The 23256-nt window shown below is 33.7% G+C and overlaps 1 protein-coding gene across 9 annotated transcripts in view; it reads left to right on the forward strand.

The window, feature by feature from the left end:
• Nucleotides 1-23256, forward strand: part of LOC106667050 — a 258398-nt gene that overhangs the window by 198655 nt on the left and 36487 nt on the right. For 5 of the 9 annotated variants that reach the window (XM_014394680.1, XM_014394677.2, XM_014394683.1 and 2 more), the window contains one exon: nt 14363-14440. The exons of the other annotated variants lie outside the window; for them this stretch is intronic. In XM_014394680.1, the coding sequence (XP_014250166.1) occupies nt 14363-14440 (78 nt within the window). The remainder of the gene's footprint in view (nt 1-14362; nt 14441-23256) is intronic. 9 annotated transcript variants of the gene reach the window in all.

The raw sequence follows: 23256 nt of genomic DNA on the forward strand, positions 1-23256 counted from the left end.
GTAGGTTGATGCATGGAGGAGAAGAACCCGCAGTTACCTTAATATATCCTCATATGGAGCGAAGAGCAATGATTTACCTGTACCATGTGCACCCGACGTATCCTCTACACTAGAAAAACCGACATTTCCTTACTCTTTCCTTGTTTGTTTAAATTAATTCTTGTGATTGTAATGTTTTATCATTTTTTTAAACACTTCTGCTTTTCAATAAAATATCACTAACATATTTTAAAGTTTATTGCTAAATTAACATTTTTATGTAAGTTTTTGGTTGGAATGAAAAAGCTAGTGTCACGAGCAGGATTCGAAGCCACTGCCTTTGGCTCGTGAGTTCGAATCCAGCTCGTGACACTAGCTTTTTCATTTCAACCAAAACCTTACATAAAAATGTTAATTAATTGAGAGAAGTAATTTGGTCAATCAGACACTAAATATAATGGATTTATTGCTAAATTTTGAAATGGCAAAGGTAGAGTTAAAATTCCCAAAATCGACAAGAAAAACAAACATTTTTTTACTGATTCTTATACTTAATCAAATCAAAATTCACCCACATGCAAAACATAACATCAAATCTTTCTCTAATTTGAAATAATTAAATAATTAGTATAATGCATATGCTCTGGAAAATATAAATTAGACACCATTGAATATGCTAAATATGCAAATGAATCATTTATTTTTTTAAACGTTAACCTATTAAAAATTAATTATGGTATGCACAAGTATTAAGTTACATACGAAATTGTATAATAAACATCGTAAATAAGAAGGAGGATAAAAACGATTAGAATATTAAGAAACTTCGTTACAAAGGATTCATGTCTTCATAGATTGAAGAAGAAATGAAGATTAAGAAATTTTTGCAGCAGATCAATGTCATGAACAACAGTGTTGATCTTTTTCGCGCTTATTGTCTGGTTTAAGATAAAAAATGACTAGGAGAATGTTAAATTAATTTATTCGTCACCACTTTTGTTTCATGTTGAAATAATCTACAATGCTGATTTCTTACATTCCTCATTGAAGATGGCTGAAGCGCTTATGAATGGAATAAAGTCAGAATAGATTAATACAATAAAAAGAAAAGTGCCGACCAATACCATCAACTTTAAATCCTTGAAAATGTAGTATTTCCGTGGTTCCCACAAAAGAAAACTTTTTCAAGATATCAAAACCATAATAGTTGCCAAAAAAAAGGTAAAAGAGTGCACAGGAAGAATCATAAACAACAAACACATAACACAAAATTTTCAGAAAGTACTTCCTGTCGGAGTATTCGTACCTTCTTAAAAAAGAAAAAAGGAATATGCAGGAAACGGTGCAGCAGTAGTCATCATCAGTAGTCTTTAGTAGAAATCAAAACGTTAAAGTTTAATCAATTAACAGTGTTAATAGTTCACACTCTGGTTGATCCATTCTTGATCATAAATTTCTATGTCATCCCTTCCTTGTTAGAACGAACTTACCGTCCATGAGATTGAGTACTTACAAGGGGAAGGCTATAGACGTTAGTTCACTAGTTTTAACTAAACATTTTTGGTTATACTAAGTCAACAAATATCAGACACCTTGTCACCAATGGACCAGTTGCATTAAATTTTTGTTTGCCTTGGTTTTACATGTATTTCAAGAGTACTATATATTAGAAGATTTGGTTATTTTCCTAGGATAGGGTTGTGCAATTTGGTTAGGTTATAAGGTTACAAACCTCTGTAAAATTTATTGTTGATCGATGGAATCGTTTCAAGGTTATCAGTATTTTTTCGGATTTGGAAACTAAACACAGATTTACAAACTTTTTCAAGTCAGGTGAGAGACGTACTAGGTAAATGATAAATGTGAGTACGTGTCAACGAGATTCTTAAGGCTAGTACTTACTCAAAGACAAAATCACGCATCTCTATATAAAAAAATCGCAAATTTTGTCTGTAGACTGTAAAGGAACAAATCCAAAATGATCTAGATCTAGAACCTTTGTCACCGTCCACACCCGCACAATTCAGTTTAACTATTTTCCGCTATGGCATGAGTGAGACAGCGGCCTGCAGCTTTGGTTCTTGTGCAGTTTTCATTTTTGATCTTTCCATACGATTGTATTACCCCTGTGCACATATTCCCGATGCCACGCACCGCTACTCTACTTTATGCTATGCGATCCCCACTCCAGATTTTCGTCGGGTAGCATCTAATACAGTCAAAGACAAAAGAACCGGACACTCATATTTTTATTTCAAACAACATGTATTATTGTGGTTATATTAATTACAACATTCTTATTTTAATATAAACCAAATTAAGCGAGATCAAAATTCATTAGTTTTTATTTTAAAAAATTAATTTTAAAGATTTGGCAGAAAATTGAACAAAACACCGGAATACCGTTTATTGATTGATAGAATGAATTTAACTAACAATTTATTACTTGGATTTGCTCATAAAATTTAACTAACAATTTATCACATGGTTTTGCTCATAAAATTACGCCATTTTCGTCGAGAGCGTCAAAACCGGACACTCATAATTTTTGTAGTTTATTTCGAACAATGTATATGTAATTTTGTTGTTATATTAATTGAACATGCTTATTTTAATGTAAACCAAATTAAACGGGATCAAAAATTTATGAGCTTTTAGAAGAATTATTTAATTATGGTGGTTAGGCAGAAAATTTATCGAAACACCGGAATAACTTTATTTAAAACAATTAAATTTACCTAACAATTTATTACATGGTTCTGCTCAAAATAATGCATTAAGAACAAATTGGTTGCGATTGTGCTGCTGATTTGTGATATACGCTGGGTGACTATACTTGCCGTGCGCTTGACGTCGCATAGATGTGCACACCCTACCAAAACGTGACAAGGCATCGGGTAGCATAGGTAGCGTCGCATCGGGGAAGTGTGTTTCCCGCTTAATCGTAAACGTTGGTGGACATGGAACGTTTTAGCAGACGGTTCTTATTTCTTCTTTCTTATTGCTCTCTTTATAATCTTCCGATGTGACATTCCATAAAAACAACGTGAAATATGATAATCTTCAATTAATAATAATACATTAATACATTTATGTTTAGTGGTCTAATTGACCGTTTTAATTATTTCAATTAATTATTCTTTTTATGTAAGGTCTTGGCCATTTCATACTGAGAATCGAATCCTGATTACACGGCATTTGAAAAATGGCAAAAAGAGGGAAAATTCAAAAGGTTGTAGGTTGAGATGGGGAGTTAGTGTCTGAGTGGATTGAAGTCACGCTAGCTCAAGCGGTAGAGCAGCGGCGTATCTACCTGAAGGTCGTGGGTTCGAATCCCTCTCGTGACTCTAACTTTTTCATCTCAACCTTTCCTTGCAGTCCTTGCATAAAAAGAATAATTATTTGAATTAATAATAATGTGTGACCATATTGTGTGTTTCAAAACGAAATGTGTGACCATATTGTGTGTTTCAAAACGAACAATCAACAAATACAACCGGCATGGGTGCACACTAGTTTCATTCGTACCTCCACCACCATAAAATAATGCGGAACATCAAGTTTTCCATCCGACTTGCGAAACTATAAACTTGCGATTTTTGTCTACAGGTAGTTGCAGATCAAGAGATTTGTTCCTGCTTTGTATACAGACAATCGCAGAACTTTGTCTACGAGTATGTACAAGCATTTATGGTTGTACAGTGGAAAGACGATCTAAAAAGTAATTCATCAATTGATCCATATGCAACATTAGATCGCTAAAAGATGTATCTGTTGAAGATGAAAAAGATTGACTAATTAAATTTATACAAGAGAATATATAATTGAACGATGCTTATCACTTGTTCGCGCAATTATGCAGGCAATTCACCAAAGAACAGGTGAATTTTTTGAGAAGAGCTCGCAGACGGAAAATTCCGTTCCCCCGCTAATTCTTATCTAAAGGGGAATAAATTCGCGTGGCTGCGTGACAAGATCGAACGTTATAAAATGCCCCGACGCCTCATTATCATACAGTATAAGAAGAACTCCAATAGCATGTGTGCGTTGTCGCAAGAAATATGTTTCTCGACCGGTGTTCTCTTCTATAAATACACGAGAGGTAATGTCACACCGGTTAAGTGCGGAGGATATACAGCTTTCGCCCTCGGGTAACCCTCTCGATGTCCTACATCTCGCAATCATCTTGTCAGGCCGACAATATTTCCAAAGAGCTCCATTATAATGGACATTGTAAGATAAAAGACGAGGTACTCGGTGAAACGGTGAAAGTGCCGTTCAATCAATGCAAGGACGAGAGATTCCTCGGATCGAGTGGGCACTGTCAGGATATAAAATTTAATTGAGGTTCTTTTCGCAAAATCAATTTTTTCGAGACGTTAAGAACGATTTATTTTAAATAGTTGCTTTGATTATTTTAACCATTGAAGACTATTTTTAACAGAAATAACTTATTTATTTAAAGTGGGTTAAGATTGTTGAGGAAGAATTTATTTTCACATTTTTATTGTATTTTCTTACATAGAAAATATAAGTAGAAGCCTATTGCCCCACTGTAATCAACCGTATATAAAGAAAACAAAATAATTCAATTCAGTATGCATCTATGAAATTGTTTTTTAACTTCAGTTGTATTCAATCAATAAAATAATTTCAACTTATACGTGAAATGTAGATATAATTCATTTAATTTTTATAACTAACTTGAGAGTTTACAAAAATGCAAATAATTAACTAATCGGTTAGGCGTTGACACGGCACTCATCACTGTAAGGTAACGGTCTCAAGTTCGAACCCGACATACTTACAAATGGACTTTTTTTCACAAACATCTGCACCCTGAGAGAGTAGGTATGACCTCTGCTGTTGCGAACCCTCGTAAAAAATAAAAAATTTAAAAAAACAACCTACTATCGCGGTTTAAACTGAATCGTGTTGGTGATATTTTTCCAAAGATTATCACATATTGCAATATCAGATTGTTGGAACGCATGATTCACGTTAATGCGTCTGGTTGATGTGTTCTGTTTTGTCTCGGTCGTTCAGACTTGCTGTAATGTCTTAGAACATACAATTTGATACAAAGTCCGATTTCACTACTGCCAATAAAAAAGTGGGTGGTGTGTGTGAGTGAGATAAAGAATGGCAGAGAATGGTGTGTGTATGTTTGAGTTTTCCCTTGACAATAGTAACTGTAACACGAGGAAGTACACATGCTCTAATTTTGTACATTTGTATATGTATATTTAAAACTTTCTTATTTAAAGTAAAATAATTTCCATCATACAGAAGAGCATAACGTGCACGTGTTGGGTGTCGTGGACCCCCAAGTTCGGAAGACCTTAGAATATTTAATCCAAATTAATATCAGATAAGGGTCAGTAGCTAGTGTTAAGGTCGTTTTTGAAATAGATAACATACAAGCTTAACTCACCGACTTAAAACAACGATTAATGTGAAATGGCAAAAGTTTATTGTTGTAGACAAGTCCTTATTGAATATTTTATTGTTTTTTATGATTTATCTAAAAAATATCAGCTTAACTGGTGTTAACATCGCGGATATACTTATGTAGACATGTTACAGGTTCCTCGCCCAGATAAAACACCAATATACCTCAAAATCAACATGGTTAATTGTTTTTTTTATTATTTTCCAAAGAATATGTGGTGTTTAGTGGGCGTTAATTAATGATTATTTGGAGATATATGTTTAGAAAAACTTTTTCTTTATCGGGTCACGTTTCGATCTTTATTGAGATCATCTTCAGGGGCTGTGATTTATAAACTTTGTTTCAATTATACAGATACATGTAGGATGTGAAAAAATGAATTTATTTGTTGTTTATGTTTATAAATCCCAGTTCCAGAAGATGATCTCAAAGATCGAAACGTTGGCACGATAAAAAAAATGTTTTTCTAAGTATACCTCACATCAGACCGCATCTCACTAGCTCCAAAAAATCATTTTTCAAAGAAATACCCGTTTAGAAGATTAACTAGTGTTAAAGTCAGAAGCCCTTAGAATACGTGTTCCAAATTAATCTCTAATAAAATTCTGATGGCTGTGTTGTGGTTTGAACCCGGAATCCCAAGCGTGGCAAATACTAGTTGGACGCCCTACGGCTTGGCCTGGCCACCTCTACGTTCATGAATACTTCAATAGTTTTCTCAAAACTTCTTATCGAACAACAACAAAAATTAAACAGATTTTATTAATTAATTACATATTTCTTTTGATGTATGTACTTCTTTGCAATTGAACTAAATCATGGATTGTTTAGGTAAATTCAAATAGATTTTACTTCCAGCAGATTTTCTTTTACTTATATAAGACTCCTTCTGAGCACCCCCTCCTTTGACAACAAAATACTCATATACAACTCAATTCTTAATCAATATGGACATATGGCATAAAACTATGGTGTTCATCCAAACCTTCCAATCTCTTCAATCACGAATCCTTAATCCATCGTCAACGCCCCGTCCTATGTTTCTAACCACACCATCCATAAAGACCTAAACGTTCCCTTTTTAAATAAACCTCGGAAATCCAGCTAAAAAAGTACATCTTTCCTCCCGATTTCTTTCCTGCAAACCTCTTCGATGTCTACATCTAAAAAAGGCCCAGTGACCTGTTCTCGGAGAATGCGAGTGATTAATTGATAATTTTTATTTTAGGAGTGCTGTCACAGGACAGCTTTTCCTATTCGATGTCATTTGGTTTTTGTTTTTGTTTTAATTTTGATTATCTTGTCTTCTATGTAACTTACTGCTCTTGGGCGCAGATTACGCTCTATTACTCAATAAAAAAAATTATAATTACATATTAAAAAAATCGTTTTCCTCTATTTAAATAACGATATTTCTGCATTATTTGTCGTGTGCGTTTCTCCAGAAATGGTAAATACGATTTTTAAAAAACCGACTGTATCGCGATGAGCACCTGCAATGTCAATTATCAAGTCGGACAACTTTCGTCCGTGAAATTTTCGAATTCTTCAGATTACTGTTCAGGTGCTGTCCCGAAACGTGCAGAATCCGCAGCCAGCTCGTTAGCCCGGTTAAGTTGTGCAACCGGCGGTTGTTACACGAGGCCTGGGCTCAAGCGTGATCACTTGGCAAATAATCGGCTGCTCGGCTTATCCTCGAACCGCGGCTGACAAAACCCGCTACTTTCCCCACTGATGACTGGTGAACCACGACGGTCGAGATTGAGTTAATGCCGCGTTAATTTTTCGATCCTGCCAGCCCACGGTTCGAACCGTTTCACCGTAATTCGCTAATTTCGAACAATGGGCCGGGACCGTTTTCGGAAGGTGTATTTTCTCACTTTCCGGGTTCAGCTCGTGCTCCGACCATCAACTTCAGTAGTTACACTACCATTTTTCAATCAAGAAGGTTCACTTTCAATTTTTTTTAGACTTGCATTTTTCATGAAATCCATCTGCCGACCTAAGCAAGTTCAACAACACCACAATTTCATAATGAGGAAATGAAACATTAAAATAAACCTTGTAATATTTTTTAACATAACACTGCGCTCATCACTACATGGTAAAGGTCCTGGGTTCGAATCCAGCGGCCCTGCATCGAACCCGACATACTTACAAATAAGTTTTTTTTTTTTTTTTCAAAAACACCTGCACTCTGAGAGAGTTGATATGACCTCTGCTGTTGCGAACTCTCATAAAAAAAAATTTTTGTAACGTGAAATTACTATCTACTAGAAAATAATTAATTTTCACACAAATACTTCGTCTAAAAATTGAACCGTGGCCCATAAAATCTTACACCCTCTCCCAGAAGTCCAATCGCCCAATGTCATATATCAAATTTTAAAATATCAACCAGTACAATACATACTACTAAAATAATATAATGCTTAAGTTCAATGATAAGGCAAATTTGAAAGAAAGAACAACACTCAGTTGATTAAGGTTTTTAGTTAAGATAAAAATGTGGAGTTGAGATGGGAAGTTAATGTCCGAGCCAATTCATACTTCGCTGAGAATCGAATCCTGATTACACGGCATTTGAAAAATGTCAAAAAGAGGGAAAATTCGAAAGGTTGTAGGTTGAGATGGGGAGTTGGTGTCCGAGTGGATCAAAGTCACGATAGTTCAAGTGGTAGAGTAGCGGCGTATCTAGCCGAAGGTCGTTGGTTCGAATCCCGCTCGTGACACTGACTTTTTTATCTCAACTAAAAACCTTAATTAATTGAAAGATATTAATTGGTCAAGCGGACACGAAAACTAGTGAATTTAATAAGTTAAAATGAAATATATCTTCACTAAAGCTCTCCGTGGCCATTTCATTTGTCGCCGAGAATCAAATAGATTACACGTAGATTAGACGTTTGAAAAATAGCAAAAAGGATTGAAAAATCAAAAGTTGGGGTTGAGATGGGAAGTTAGTGTCCGAGTGGATCAAAGTCACGATAGCTCAAGTGGTAGACCAATGGCGTATCTAGCCGAAGATCGTGGGTTCGAATCCCGCTCGTGCCATTGACTTTTTTATCTCAACTAAAAACCTTAATTAGTTGTGCTTAAGTATGTCAGAAGAAACATTACTTTTTGTTGAACATTATCGAGAACAGTTTTCCTTTCCTTCATCAATCTCTTCATCTTTGAAAAATGTAATTAAAAAGCAAATACTCCACTAAAAAGGATATTAAATGGAGTACTTTTTCTGAAATTTGCTGGTCTCTAGGTTTGGAAATAGTAGTTTCGAATCACCATAGTAATTTTTCAACATTGAAAACAGAACTATTTTACAAGATTCTGGCTACTAAAACGCTTATTTCACCAACGTTTACAAGTTTAGTATTAATCATATCTTACGGGAAATTTAACTTTGTTTTCAATGGTATCAACGGATTTCTCCAAAACCATGTAGTTTTGGATTTATCATTGTTTCTTTGAAGCAAGATCGTGAAATCTTAAAACATCAGAAATAGGGGAATAACTCCGAAACTGTTGAGGTTCGACCCATAGTTAATTAGGACTTTTTGGTTCCATTTTGAATGTAGAATCTACTGGCAAAGTTTGTAACACCCGAAGTTTTCAATGTTTCTGCCATCCCATTTGTGGGCATTTTTAATTATGTGTATTGGCATCCTTCCGTTCTAAATATTTAAAAAATCTATTATGTATTTTTATCAATTTTACTTTAGGGGCCCCAATTGCGCGTTAATCAAAATTAACCCCTTCAAGGAAAACAATCCGATCATATTCCTCACGTTGTCCTCCTCATTTGTTTATTCATTGTGCGGAAAGTGGGAGTGTAAATTAATGAAATTTGAAGGAGGCGGAAGGAAAGGAATTGCCTTAAAGCGTTGACAAATCCCCCGGTTGTAAACAACATCAAGTTTTAATAAGTCTGGCCTCTTGCGCCCCTAGTGACATCCTTATCCGGTAATCCGTCCACCCTCCAGAGACCAGACCCTTCCACGTCTCGGGAACAGTAAATTATTTAAATTTAATCACGTGCTCCTCCCTTTCCTTGGAGATAAATTCAATTATACCCCTATTAATGTGCGAACAGTTGATTGTTTCAAATATTTATTGCCCGGGGTTTTACACCCTGACTCTTCCGTTCACCTGTCTTGAAATCCAACATGAAAATGTTTCCCTTTACACCAAAAAAAAATTAACGAAATGAAAATATCCCTACAAATTTTTTCCTAAAGTCAGACTATTATTTTTATTTCTATTACTTGCATTAGGACAATTGGATAAACAATAAAAACAATCGTTGTTCACAATGCCCATTTTCTTTGCATATCACTTGCAGCGTTCAGAAATAATTGCAGAACTTGAACGCTTGAAAAATTCAAACAATATTCTGTATCTCTTATTTTTCCATTTCTTTCTCACACTCTCTCCAAGTTGAATATTTCAACCAATAAATTATGTATTCGTCAGTTTTTTAATTTAATTTTTAGAAAATAAATTAATTCAAGATACTCGGTCCATTTTATGGACCCCTTACTGCCATCTTTCAGGACTCTCTTTCTCTCTCCTCCCTCTCTCTCTCTCTCTCTCTCTCTCTCTCTCTCTCTCTCTCTCTCTCTCTCTTTCTTTGCCTCCCCTCTTTCATAAATTTCAAATGATTATTTATAAATTAATTTTGTTATAGTTAAGTTCTTGATATTAATGCTTCCTATCTATGAAAAACGATTTCTCTCTCTCTCTCTCTCTCTCTCTCTCTCTTTCTCTCTCTCTTTCTCTCTCTCTCTCCCTCCCTCTTCCTTCCACCCTCTCTCTCTCTTTCTCTTTTACTCACTCACCCACTCCCTTTTTACCTGTTTCTCTCTCTCTCTCCTACACACACACACACACACACACACACACAAGAAGTGAGAGATAGAGTATCTATCTATCAATTTAATTATCCTTTCTCTCCTAAAATCAATAAAACTTTACAATAATTTACCCAATGTTATAAAATCATGTAAATTTAAACATATTTATAAAAAACATCTAAAAGCTTTTCTTTCTAAGGCTATTTTGAATCATACTCCGTGCTACATCAATAATATTTAAAAATATATATAGACAGTAAAAAAATATATTTGTATTATACGTTTTTTCTTTTGAATTATTTAAACTTTATTTGTATGTCGGATGCTTGTTAAATGTAAGAAAATCTACGTGACTTTAGTTTGCATGCTTTTATATATCAAATGTTCAAGTCAATTCATTATCCATCTACCTATCCATCTATGTATCTACAGATTTTTTTATAGAATAAACCATGTACTTTAACATTGCACTGGCGAAACATCGTACATTTAGTCATAACCTTTTTTTAAACCCCTTAAAAAAGCCTATAAACAGCAAATATTTATTTATATTCTAGTTTATCGATTGAAGATTTTGTTTTTAACGAGGTTTTTAAGTAGGAAGAAACTAAGAGACCTTGTTTGTTTGTTGTAATTCAATCCATTCTCAGCAGTAACCAATTAACTGAACTTACTAATTACCTAAATGATATGTGAATTTAATTTCATATTCAATTAAAACCATTGTACGTTTGGTTTTCGAATTCGTCATTTTCATATTCAACAAGGCCAGTTAGAGGGGGAAGGGGCCAATGATTGCGAAGGAAGGAAGCGAAGACAATCTTATAATTTATTCAACTACCTTCCACTCTCAAACTCTGTAATCCAGTTATATTCGGTGACAGAACATCTTCCAAGCAGACAAATTGTATTCTGCCAAGTGTGCTTCATCTCTTCCCGTCTAGATTTCTCAAGCAATTTTTAATTTCCTTCGGGACACTGCATCGCCCTCTTTCTCCTTTGTTCCATATTTATGCCCGGTGGATTTTTGTTAAAAGACGCTTTTGAAACGTCTACGGGTTTTTTTGTTTTATCGTTCTAACGGTTCCCTTCCAATATGATTTTTCACCCCCTACCCCAAATTTCAGCTAGTTCAAACGCAAAACCACATGGGTTTGCCTACTTCTACCCTATGTACACTAAATACAGAAATGAAGCAGAAAACTGAGTAAAAATGTAACAATACAAGGCTCGTTTTGCTAGTGCACGGTCGTTTTGATTGTTTCTGTATGGGAAGTGGAAAATGACGCAAATCCTGAGGTTTACGAGAATCTAATTTGCAATATTCATTTGAGTCTCAAGGTGAAGGACACAGTGACCAGGATGTCGCTCATGTCGATTACTGAAGTTTGTATAAACAAAACTACACGTGTCAGTAGTCCCAGATCACCTTCACGAACTTCAATTTAAAATAATATATTGAAATTTTGGAAATATCAAAATGGTATAGTAAAAAAAAATTGGTTCTCATTTACTGAATTTATTATTCACAATTTTTTCCAAATGAAAAATTTGTGCCACAGGCGAGATTCGGCTGTCGTTATTATTTTATCCAACCCACTGTTCACTCGTATAACTATTAAATCAGTATTTATGAATCGATATTAGAAAGTAATTGTTTTTTATATAATTTGGACTTGCATCCTACAAACTGATTCTTACAAGTTTCCGTCAAATCAAAGATTTTGAACAATGTCAAAGTATTACTAATTTAGTGATATGATGATACATACGTCTTACTATTGCCACAGTAGGCCAGGATAAACATAGAAATGTTTAATTTTATCGATATTTCGATATTGTTTATATTTTGAACAATAAAATAATTTTTTCAGTACTGTATTTCTCTATGATGTTATTTATTCATCTTTATACATCTATATATCATCTTCAGGGCTCAGTGTTTGTTTTCTGCGTAATTGTGCCCAAGAGTCACTCTCAACGACACGCAAGAATGGCACAATTACGCAGAAAAAAAAACACTTTGAGCCCTGAAGATGATCTCAATAAAGATCGAAACGTTGGCTCGATAAAGATAATGGTTTTCTGAAACCTACATAACACCAGACAGCATCTCACTATTTCTGAATAATCATCGACTAACTTTTTTTGCTGATTCTACCCTCCAAAATATCAGACACGTATCCACCACTTCCTGCGAATAGGCCTTGGTTTTGCCAAAAAAAAAAAAAATGTTCAAAGTTGAAATTTTCCATTTTTTAATATTTTTATTTCGCTGTACTATGTATCTAATATATCATTTTATAGCATTTTTTATGGAGATAGCTATAAAAATATAGCAAAAGCTATGAAAGTTTATCGATAACCAAAAAAAATTCTAAAACCCAAATATTTTTCAATTAAACAAGATTTTTTTTCTGATTCTACCCTCCAAAATATCGGACGTGTAACCGCCACTTCTTGTGAATAGGCCCTGGTTTAGCAAAAAAAAATTGAAAATTCCAATTTTTCGTTTTAAAATATTTTTATTTCGCCGTACTACTTACTCCAAATCAACTATGTGAATATATCATTTTACAGAATTTAAAAAATATAATAAAAGCTATCAAAGTTTATCGATAACCAAAAAAATTTCTAAAAACCAATTATTTTTCAAGTAAACTAGATCATAAAAAAAATTCGTGAAAATAATATGAAATTACGTTTTATCACATCCCTAAACATAAAGTTTTGTTTGAATTTAAATTTCTCGATTTTTTGATTCCTAAAATTTTTAAGAAGTCTCGTAATATCTTATTGAAATGGTTATAATTCAAAAACGGTTAAAAGGATTTTAATGTCAAACCATACCATTTGAAAGAAGAGAAACGTAGCTTTTTAACGAGGTAAGTACCATAAAAATATATAAAAGATTTTTATAAGAAAATTCATAAAATAAAAAAATATTTTTGTCAGAAATTAGCGTCGTTTTTTAAATGGGAATAATAGTTCGATTTTAATGTTTGATACAGCTATAAAATGCAATTGACAGTTTTTTAAACTAATTTTCAACCATTTTTTGTTTTTGAAAAAAATGCCCATTTATAAGTATGGGGGGGCGCTGGATTCGAACCCGGGACCTTTACCTTGCAGTGATGAGCGCCGTGTCAACGCCTAAACCGTTGCGGCCACCGACACCCCTTTAAATCTATTAATTTCTATTTGTGTTTCTCCAGCCAAGTCGTGATCAGATCAATTAGGATGGGAATCGTGTCTCTTCCTTTTCTTCGTCGTATTGCTAGCCTTTCTGTACCTCAGGGACTCGTCAATTGTTCATAAAATATAGTAAATACACATAAAACAAAAACAAGATAAATCATGATATCCTGATTAGTATATAGACTACCACAGAGTACTCGATATTCCTCTGGTAATTGGTGATAATCGGCTCCATTTGCGCTAATAAATTACATTCATCCCCAGTCTTCGTTCACTAGCCCAGAATGGTCGATATTTCTCGGGTTAATTGGCCCCCGCCATTCACGCTGGTAAATTACATTCACACACCACAATTCATTCACACTACCCCTGCCCTTTCCTACGTACATACATTTCATTTTTTATTACGTCCAAAAAACCCCTATTTGAAATAGAAAATTATAAAAAGCAAAAGTCTAGTTGTTATAGGAAAGATTGAATTTGGTTGGCGAAGGTTTGCAATGTTTAAAGAGCTTTTTAAACAAGCCATATAATTTTATTTAGTGAAATAAATTAAGTTATACATTATCGAAAGTATTGTCCAACAGTTGTAATTATTGTAATGTAATGATAATGTTGTGAACGTTTGGTGCTGTTTTTTTATTCCAAAGATAGTTCTGCCGAGGTTTCGACTTTATATGATGTCACCTCATGGCGTTTTGCTTCAGGTCTGGATGTTGTTCAGTGTTGTTGAAAAAAGGCCGTGACCACAACCTTGATCATTACATCGGCATAATAAATTAAGTATCTAAAAATAAGAATATACAAAAGTTAATTTATAATAAATATTGTGTTTTGTTACTTGGTTTTTTAAAATTAATCCGAACGTTTCAATGTCTAGATGCAAGAAGCCATTCAAAACCAAAATTACCGAATAGCTTCAAACTACATGCACAGTAACCCGTCGTTTGATAATCAGGTATGTAAAAACTAAAATGAAATGTTAAAAAAACATAGTTAATCATTCTAAATTAGTAAAAATTACAATAATAAAGGTAATTTATAAGTTTTTTGAAACCTCAGTAAAATGCCTTAGCTAAATACAAATTCAAACATGTTAAAAGTTTAAAGGAATAGTCAGAACACAGAATGTCTAAATGTTGTGTTAAAACGAGATTGATCATATATTTGTAAATTACATATTGTTAGGTACACCATCAAATTATTTACTGTTTGATATATTTGCGTATAGATCTTCAATTATTTATTTAACAATAATCATCTTAAAATAGCCAAATAACTTAAATTTTGCAGGTGGCTTTTAGAAATATCTTTTTGTTTTTTCTCTTAGAATTAATGGCGCTATAAGTGACAATTCATATTCTACTTTTTTATTATGACAATTTTATTTTTTGTAACCACTAATTTGAGAAAAATGTAAAATTGTATTCACGTTTTTACACAACTAAATTACAAACAAACCCGGCTAATAACATACATTTTAAATTGAAATTTATTATACCTTTGGTAGACTGCCCATTGAATTTAGTTAAAAGGGTAGGCATCAATCAAAATATTTCATGTCTGATTTTCCTCTACTAAATAATAAATAATAAAACTAATTTTGAGAAAATAGACCGTTCCTTGACACAAATAAAAATCCTACAAAAAATCTTTTGAAATTGTAATAATTGATTTTTTACGTAATATTACTTCACGATAAAACCTCCTTTACCTGTTTTCAATTATTTATTTTTTTGGCATTTCTACGCTTTACGCTTAAGTTTTTGTTGTTTTCCATTGTACTTATACGAAAATTTGCACTTTGTGTTTATTCTTCTTCTAAAGCTTTCTATTTTTAAATATTAAAACAACTTTAAATAATACATTAACACCTGAAAATTTGGCGTCATATTTTTTCGCGTTTAAAAATATTGGCCTGGTTCTTCACCATCAAATTGAACGTATATTCCAAACTAGTGGGTCCTTTTTGACAAAACAAAATTTATACTCAATTGCGTACTTCTATGATGCTTAAAATTGCTACAAATTCAAAATCCTTGGAAAAAATAAACGTGAAATCTTTTCTACAGCACTTTGTTGTTGGAGAAAAGTGGGTATCACGATATCCCTGTGGATACTAATAGGAACAAACAAGAATTCTAAGGACTGTTTTTCTTTTCTTATTTTGTTTAAAAATATTGTAATATATTAGAAGAATATACGGTACGTATATGTTCTATTGCATGTTAAACAGACTTCCCAGTTTTTTTCCGTGGGAGAGACCCTGCATACATTGAATTCTAAATTTTGTTGTTGCCTATCTATTAAGCAAGTAATTTCTGTAAATCAGGAAGGCTTAACGACCGTTGAGTATCGCGGAAAAGAGGTGTAAACTCTTCAAAATTTGTCCGTATTATTCACAATTAAAACGCTATGAGCTATGCTGGGATTCGAACCCAAATATAGGCCTATCAAGGAAGCCATTAAATTAAATGACGGTTCCGTAGTGCGGTAAGAGCAATAAAACGATCGTCTCTAGCCGTCTTACATCGGTCGACCGTGGTCCTAAACCGATGTGGCTCATGGTGGATGTTAGAGCGCGGCATACCCAGGACTTAGGCTATGCTGCGTCCGTCATTGGCCAAAGACTCTGCCCGGGCATAAAAACCCTGCTTTTAAGAAAAAACTAATTTATTTTTACTCCCATTTATTGTTTCGTAAAAAAAATAAAAAACCAAATAACTCACTCAACAAGTTGGTTTTGGAAAGGATGAAATTGAACTGATTGTTCTTTATTTTTAATCTAAAGATTGTAAAATGGTTAGTAACCTCCTCCTATAGCGGTAAACAGCTAGTTATTAATGTTGTGTTGTCGTTTTAAGTCAACTATGAATTAATCTTTATCCCCAGTAATTAAGGAAAATTAAGACAAGTGTCATTTGTTTTTCCTTTGGTTGTATATGCATTTCATGAAAAATAAAAACGGTTGTAACTTTTCTTAACAACAAAAAAAAAAAAAAGAAACCTAGATATTTGAAAAGAAGCAACTTTTAGACGAAAAACAATTAAAAATTAAGTTTATTTAATAAACTGAATATGTTGAGATGCAAGTGACTTTCTTCAGACTTTACAGCGTTTTATCGTGAAAAGACAGAGTAAAAGAAACCCTGTATACATAGGGTCCTAACAATTAATTAGGCTTTCTAATTTTTTATTTGAATATATTTATTTTTGTATTAAAAGGGATTAGGCCAAATCGAAAAAAAGCCAAATTTCTTTGAGCTTTCGAAAAATAAATCACTTTTATCAATACATAATCAATATATCACCATCTTTAACCTACCTTCATCAAGACTATTAAACTATACAATTTGAAATTCGAATCATGGGAAGGACGTTCTTTTGGTAATACGCTTATTTTGCACAAAATTGCACGTTTTTACCTTTCACTGCACAAAATTGCTTTTTTTAATACTTTTATGCATAAAAACAACATGAAAATACATCATCTTTATGAGTTTACAGTATTTAGTAAACAAATTGACGGCAAAATATTTTTTAGAATGCGCACCCGTCCAAGTTTTCAACTGTCGACGCCTAAATTTTCCCAAGAAATGTTTTGTTTTACATCCGCTCTTTTTCTATAACTTACTTATTTTTCATTTCTCAATCTTGATTGGGCTTCGGAGGAAAGCAGAACCACTTATAAAGCCTGTAAAGTTCGTAGTGTCGAATGGTCAAACTGAAGACAGATGGTCAAATTTTTGTAACCCTCGTCAAACAAGGGTCTAAGCTGTAATTCCGCGTGCTAAGTAGGCGGGTCATCGATGACCAGATTATTGACTTCAATTTTATTTCGTACTACAAACGTTTTAAAAAGAAATAAAAATTAATTTTAGTAACGGAAATGGGAACAAAATATATTTTGAATTTACATTCTATTTCACAGCGTATAAATATATTTCTATATTTTTAAATTTGATAAAATTTAAGGGTTATTGGTTTAAAAATGGATATACTTGAGCTAATGAGATTTTAATGATTTCTTTTGTAACGCGCAATAAACTGTACCAAACATGACAACTAATGGCCGCTTCACCTCGACCAATTTTATTATAAAAAATTCATATTGCCCAACGCCCAAAAGCATGCAAAAGCAACATATACATATATAGTAGTCGTAATTGACCTATTAATTAAAATAAAATAAACAACGTTTGACACAGTAATTAATTTTATTAGGTAAATTAAATTTGTACTATATTAAATGGGAGTTTATATATTTATTTCACTTTTTTCCACGATTTTGAGGTGTTTTTGCACATTTTGAGGTTTTTATTGCACGTTTTGAAGGTTTTATTGCATGAAAATCCAGTCTTTCTTATTAGAAATAATTCACTAGTTTTCGTGGAACGCTTAACCAAATAACATCTTTCAATTAATTAATCTGTATTTCAGGTATTGGTTGAGATAAAAAAGTCAGTGTCACGAACGGGTTTCGAACACACGATCTTCCGCTAAATACGCTGCTGCTCTACCACTTGAGCTATCGTGACTTCGATCCACTCGGACACTAACTTCCCATCTCAACCTCACCTAATTTATCTCAACCAATACCTTAAATACAGATTAATTAATTAGAAATAACAGTGTTGGGGTGAGAATGTCGATTTTTCACTTTTAGTAAAGGATAGCTCTTACTCACTGGTTTTGTTGTATAAAGCATATACAATCCGGTCTTTGCACAAAAAAAAGAAAATTAAACGTTTTTGCATTATAAATTAAAATTTTGAACCTTCTCAGTCTTATTACATGGAAATGTAGTAGAAGAAACTGTATATGTCGAATTCTAGAAATTATTTTTGTTTACCTATTTTGAATTTGGAATAAGATTTGGTTTGGAAAACGCTGAATTAGATTTGGAAAAGGTATAGAACGCATATGTTGTGTTGCAAATTTTTCAACCTTCACAGTCTTTTTCACATGAAAACGTGATTGTCATTACAAGGAAACAATGCATGGGTTTTGATGAGTCGTCTGCTATGCTTGTTACTTTGATTGGCCGAGAGATTGTTGTCTAATGGAAAAAAAGAGGGGGAGTCCTCGGAGCGGCCTCAGAAATTTATTCTACTACAAGGTCTCCTCACAGGATGTAATTTTGAAGAATGGCCGGAGACGGTAACAAAGCTGAGAGAATCCGCTCTACCTAATAACAGTGCGACATTCGGGCTGTTCCCACTGGCTCCATGAATATGCACAAGTCCATTCGGCGAGAAACTTTAATTGCCGGCCGTGTCCACGCGAGAACGGATTACCATGACAATAGACCATGGAGTCGCACATTTGAATACGGCCTCAACTGTCCATGTCCACCGTCCTGTCGATGCCGTCCGGGAGGAACCTCGTCAGTGTCACAACACTATTGTTTGGAAAAAAAAACGCTCCTGCTTGGATTAATCCGCTTTGGATAACCCACGCCGAACCGCTCCTTATCGACGATGTGCCTGTTTGATATGCGTGGGACTAAATGATACTGCAGGTTTCTTCTCGCCATAGATTTATATCCAAATCCGGATAAGATTTATTTGTTATCTCCTGTTCGATCATTAAACAACATAACTGGGTCCGCTTTTTCGTCGCAGAACACATATTTACTTCAAGCCGTCAACATTTTTTAACATTTGAAACTAAAAATATGCATAAAATGGTAATGGTTTAATTAATGTGACGAAAGATTAGTACATTAACTTAAATAACCAGTTTTCCAGTTAAAATCAGACTGTTAAGTATGCTAATTGCTTTCCTAAAGTCTGATTTTAGTTAAATACAGTGGACGCCGCTTATAAGATTCACTTTGGGACCATCAGAAAGGGGGACCATCCTGAAGGAAACAAGATTTTAGAGTGTATATAATATTTATTTTTCCTGTCAATACACATAGACATAGCGTGTCATTCACCTATAAAATTAAGGTAATCTTCAAATACGTATATACATAATCAATTCAACATTTAAGATGGTTTAAAGAAATTTGTTTCTTTTGTTTGTTTTTTATTATTTTCCATTATTTCAATAATATACTTCTCATAATCGTAGTGCTTTTGAAAATTGGTCCCATGGTACCGGACAGCTCTCCTCAACACCCCTAGAGCCCTTAGAACTTCTAAGTTTGAAGGTGGAACTTCGACTTCAACGGTCTCCTCCTCGTCAACATCGTCATCGTTCCTAGCATCCGCAGATGTGCTGCTGCTGCTGGCTTCGTTCATGACGGACTGACAGATTTGGTCCTCAGAGGTTTGAAGATTGTGGTCTATATCCATCCAATCCTCGTAGTTCCTCACAGTAAGGTCTTCTGGCGTCTCAATATGGCAGCTATCTTCCTCCTTCTCCAGCTCTTCATCAGTTTTGACAAAGCCTCCATGACAGGTGTAAAGCTTCGAGAATGTTGATTTTCTTGGCGAGGTCGATAGCCTTCAAAGTCCAATTTGAAGATGAAGTCGCCTGAGATTCCAAGGTTTCGTCAATACGAGCGATAAGGTTTTTCTCATTTGACCAGGTTGATGGCATGCAAGACGGTGGGAAAAACTGAGTCTTATATCAGAAGTGGTGAGTCTTATAACCGAGTTTTTTTTTTTTTTTTTTTTTTTTTTTTCAATGTATTCGGATACGTCTGTACTGATTCTGGCGATTCTGAGTCATAGACGACTGAACCTTATATCCGTGAGTCTTATAAGCGGCGTCCACTGTTTTATATATTCGGATAAGTAGACCAAAATGGTCGTTACCGACCATTTCAGGTTCATCACCCCGAAGTAATAAGCAATCATTTATTATTAAAGAAAAGTGGGAATATATCATATTTCATACAAAATCCAATATGATGAAATTTATATTTTAATTTAAAACAATATACATAGACTGTTTAATTGTCTAAAGTTCAGACTAGATGATATTAAACCATTTGTTAAAAATAATTAATTATTAAGTAAGCCACAGGTAATTTATTTATAAACAATAAAATAAACTATTGTGTCTTTACTTAAATAAGCACACTATCAAGAGTACAGTCGGTACTAGGGAGGGTCTGAACCGAAGAAGAGGTACAGGATTAATACTAATGTGTGGTGATTAGTGACCGTTAATCGATGATTATTCAGAAATCGTGAGATGCGGATCTTTATCGAGATCATCTTCAGGACCTCGGATTTACAAACATTGTTTAAATTTAACAAATACATGTAGGATGTGGCAAAAGTGAATATATATCTTTTTATTTAATCAAAGTATTTTTGTGCAAACACTTTGAATGAGTAGAAATACTTTGATTGAATATGAAAATAATATATTTGGCATTGTATAAATTTACTTTTTTCCACATCCTACATGTATTTGTTAAATTTAAACAGTGTTTGTAAATCCCAGACCCTAAAGATGATCTCAATAAAGATCGAAACGTTGGCACGATAAAGAAAATGTTTTTCTGAAACCTACATCACTCCAGACCGCATCTCACGATTTCTGAATAATCATTAATAATAATAATAATAATAAATAGGCCATGAAAGGACACTTCTTTTTGGTTCAAAGCCTCGTCTCACCAATAAATTAAAGATTTTCTTTGTGTCCATAAAAAGAACAAGTAGGAGTTCTTCCCAATAAAAAATTGTGCTTGACCGAAACAGTAGTTTGGTTCCATGTTATGGCTTTGGTTTTTAAAAAACAAGCCGTTTTATTGTGTATAATGCTTGATAGATGTTTAGTTTTTGGTTTCTTCTTTGCGTGTATTGGAATTGTATTTATTGCCGTGAATGTGTAGTGTGGGTCGGCCCACGGTGGTCATCGTTTAATTAGATCAGTCATACAGTGTGTGTAAAGGGTGTACATTACATTTTTACACTTTTCACGTCGATATTGATTTTTTTTAAAAGCCCATGACAAAAATACAAATTTCAACTTCCGTCGACTAAAATTAATCTTTGTCGACAGATAACGTGTTGTGATGAGTAGGCGAAGTTCAATATCACTTTCATATTTGAGATGACACGATCCATTCCCCTTGTCTAAAGATAACTACAATTTATAAACCCAAACGGAGGACGGTATTAAATATTGCTTGACAGATGCTGTAAGTGATACAAGTGATAAAATTATAAAGAGCTGAAACGTTTTCTATTCGACAAATACGAAAATTCCGAGTGCTTTCTCCTCGGATCAGTGCTGATTCACACCGAATCTGCCAGAAGGCTCGGTGTTCTATAAATAGGAGGTTAAAACATTTCTTTTAGTCCGGTGTCTAGTTGGTCCAGAGATTTGGAACTAAAAATAGAAATTGAGCAGTATTACAGGAACTTGTTCTTTGTGGTTATTGGTTTATTTCTTCATTCTTATATTCATACCTTCACCGATTTGATGTATTTAGATATACATAAAATAAATTGACAAACTTCTCTTTCCTTTGTCATTCTTAAATATTTGGCAAAGTGAAATGTGAGAAGCAAATGGTAATCCATAGAAGAATAGGATTAGAAAAAAATTTGAACTGGACGTATTTAGATTTTGAGATAATCTAACGTCATATCTCAATAAAATGTAGGATTTTTTGGCCAGAATTTCAACATGTTATGAATTTATTTAAATTTAAAAAATAGTTAAATACAAAATGGAACGAACCAGCATGATCTTCTTGAAAAATATTAGTACAAGAAAAGCGTAGTTTCATGACATAACTAAGCATCGAATATTTACTGTTTACGGTTTATTGATATACTTTAGCATATTTTAACCAGACGTTACCACATACACTTCTGTACCTCTTGGTAGCCATGTGAATGTCTCTCAGGATGGTACTGTAAAATAGCCTGAACAGATTTTTTTAAACGGTTATTTATCTCTACATGCTACAAAATTGTATTACATGTAGTACAAGTTAAAATGTTTAATTCAGCATAAATGACGGACCATCAGTGGCCACTAATTCTCTGTGTCTGAAAAGGATGCGAATGCACTCAACTCAGTGATTAGTTCCAGGTGGAGGAACACTCCCTTCATATGGACACCGTAAACCTTAGGTGCAAATCATCAATCGTTGTTTTGGTTTTCTTCTGACGAATAGTTGCCCGAGCAGCACGGTCTAAAAATATCTGCGGCAGTTTGTAATAGATTTTTGAAATGCTTCATTTTTAGTCTTGTTAAGGTAGAAGAGAAGTCCTTCGATATTCTGCTTATTGGCGATGTCAATATGTTTTTTCAATCTATATTTTCGTTCCAGTTCTTAGGAACCGTTAGAAGTGATCTGAATTAAGTTCCTTTGCGAGTTTATCGGCGTGCTCATACCGAAATGCGCTTTGAACCGCGAAGAATGATCTCGATATCACAGAGCCCTTGTTGATCACTAATTTATTGCAAGAAAATAAATTAGGTGCTGCCATTTTTATAGTGTATTGACTTAAAGAGCAATAATCTGTTTACTTCTTGGCTGTCTTTTATTATACTGAGGAGTATTTCTTCTTTAACATTTATAAGTCGCAATAAGAATAACCCTTTACCTCTGTGGGTGTGTGGTGGGTTTTTCTTTTTCAATTTATTATTAAGTATGCTCTATACAAAGATTACATGCGATTCGTTTACAAAATAAAGTTTGAATAAAATAAATATTTTAATATAAAGTTAAGATTTGTGCCTGCTGTTTAAAAGTCTATAGATGCCACAAGATTTTGTTTCCTGTTCGTTCAGAGGTATTGAATCACAAGGGCAAGCATTAGTTTGTATTAAACCTGAGAAGGTATGTCCTTT

The sequence above is a fragment of the Cimex lectularius genome, unplaced genomic scaffold, assembly GCF_000648675.2.
Source record: "Cimex lectularius strain Harlan isolate CLEC.00 unplaced genomic scaffold, Clec_2.1 scaffold72, whole genome shotgun sequence".
Lineage (NCBI taxonomy): Eukaryota > Metazoa > Arthropoda > Insecta > Hemiptera > Cimicidae > Cimex > Cimex lectularius.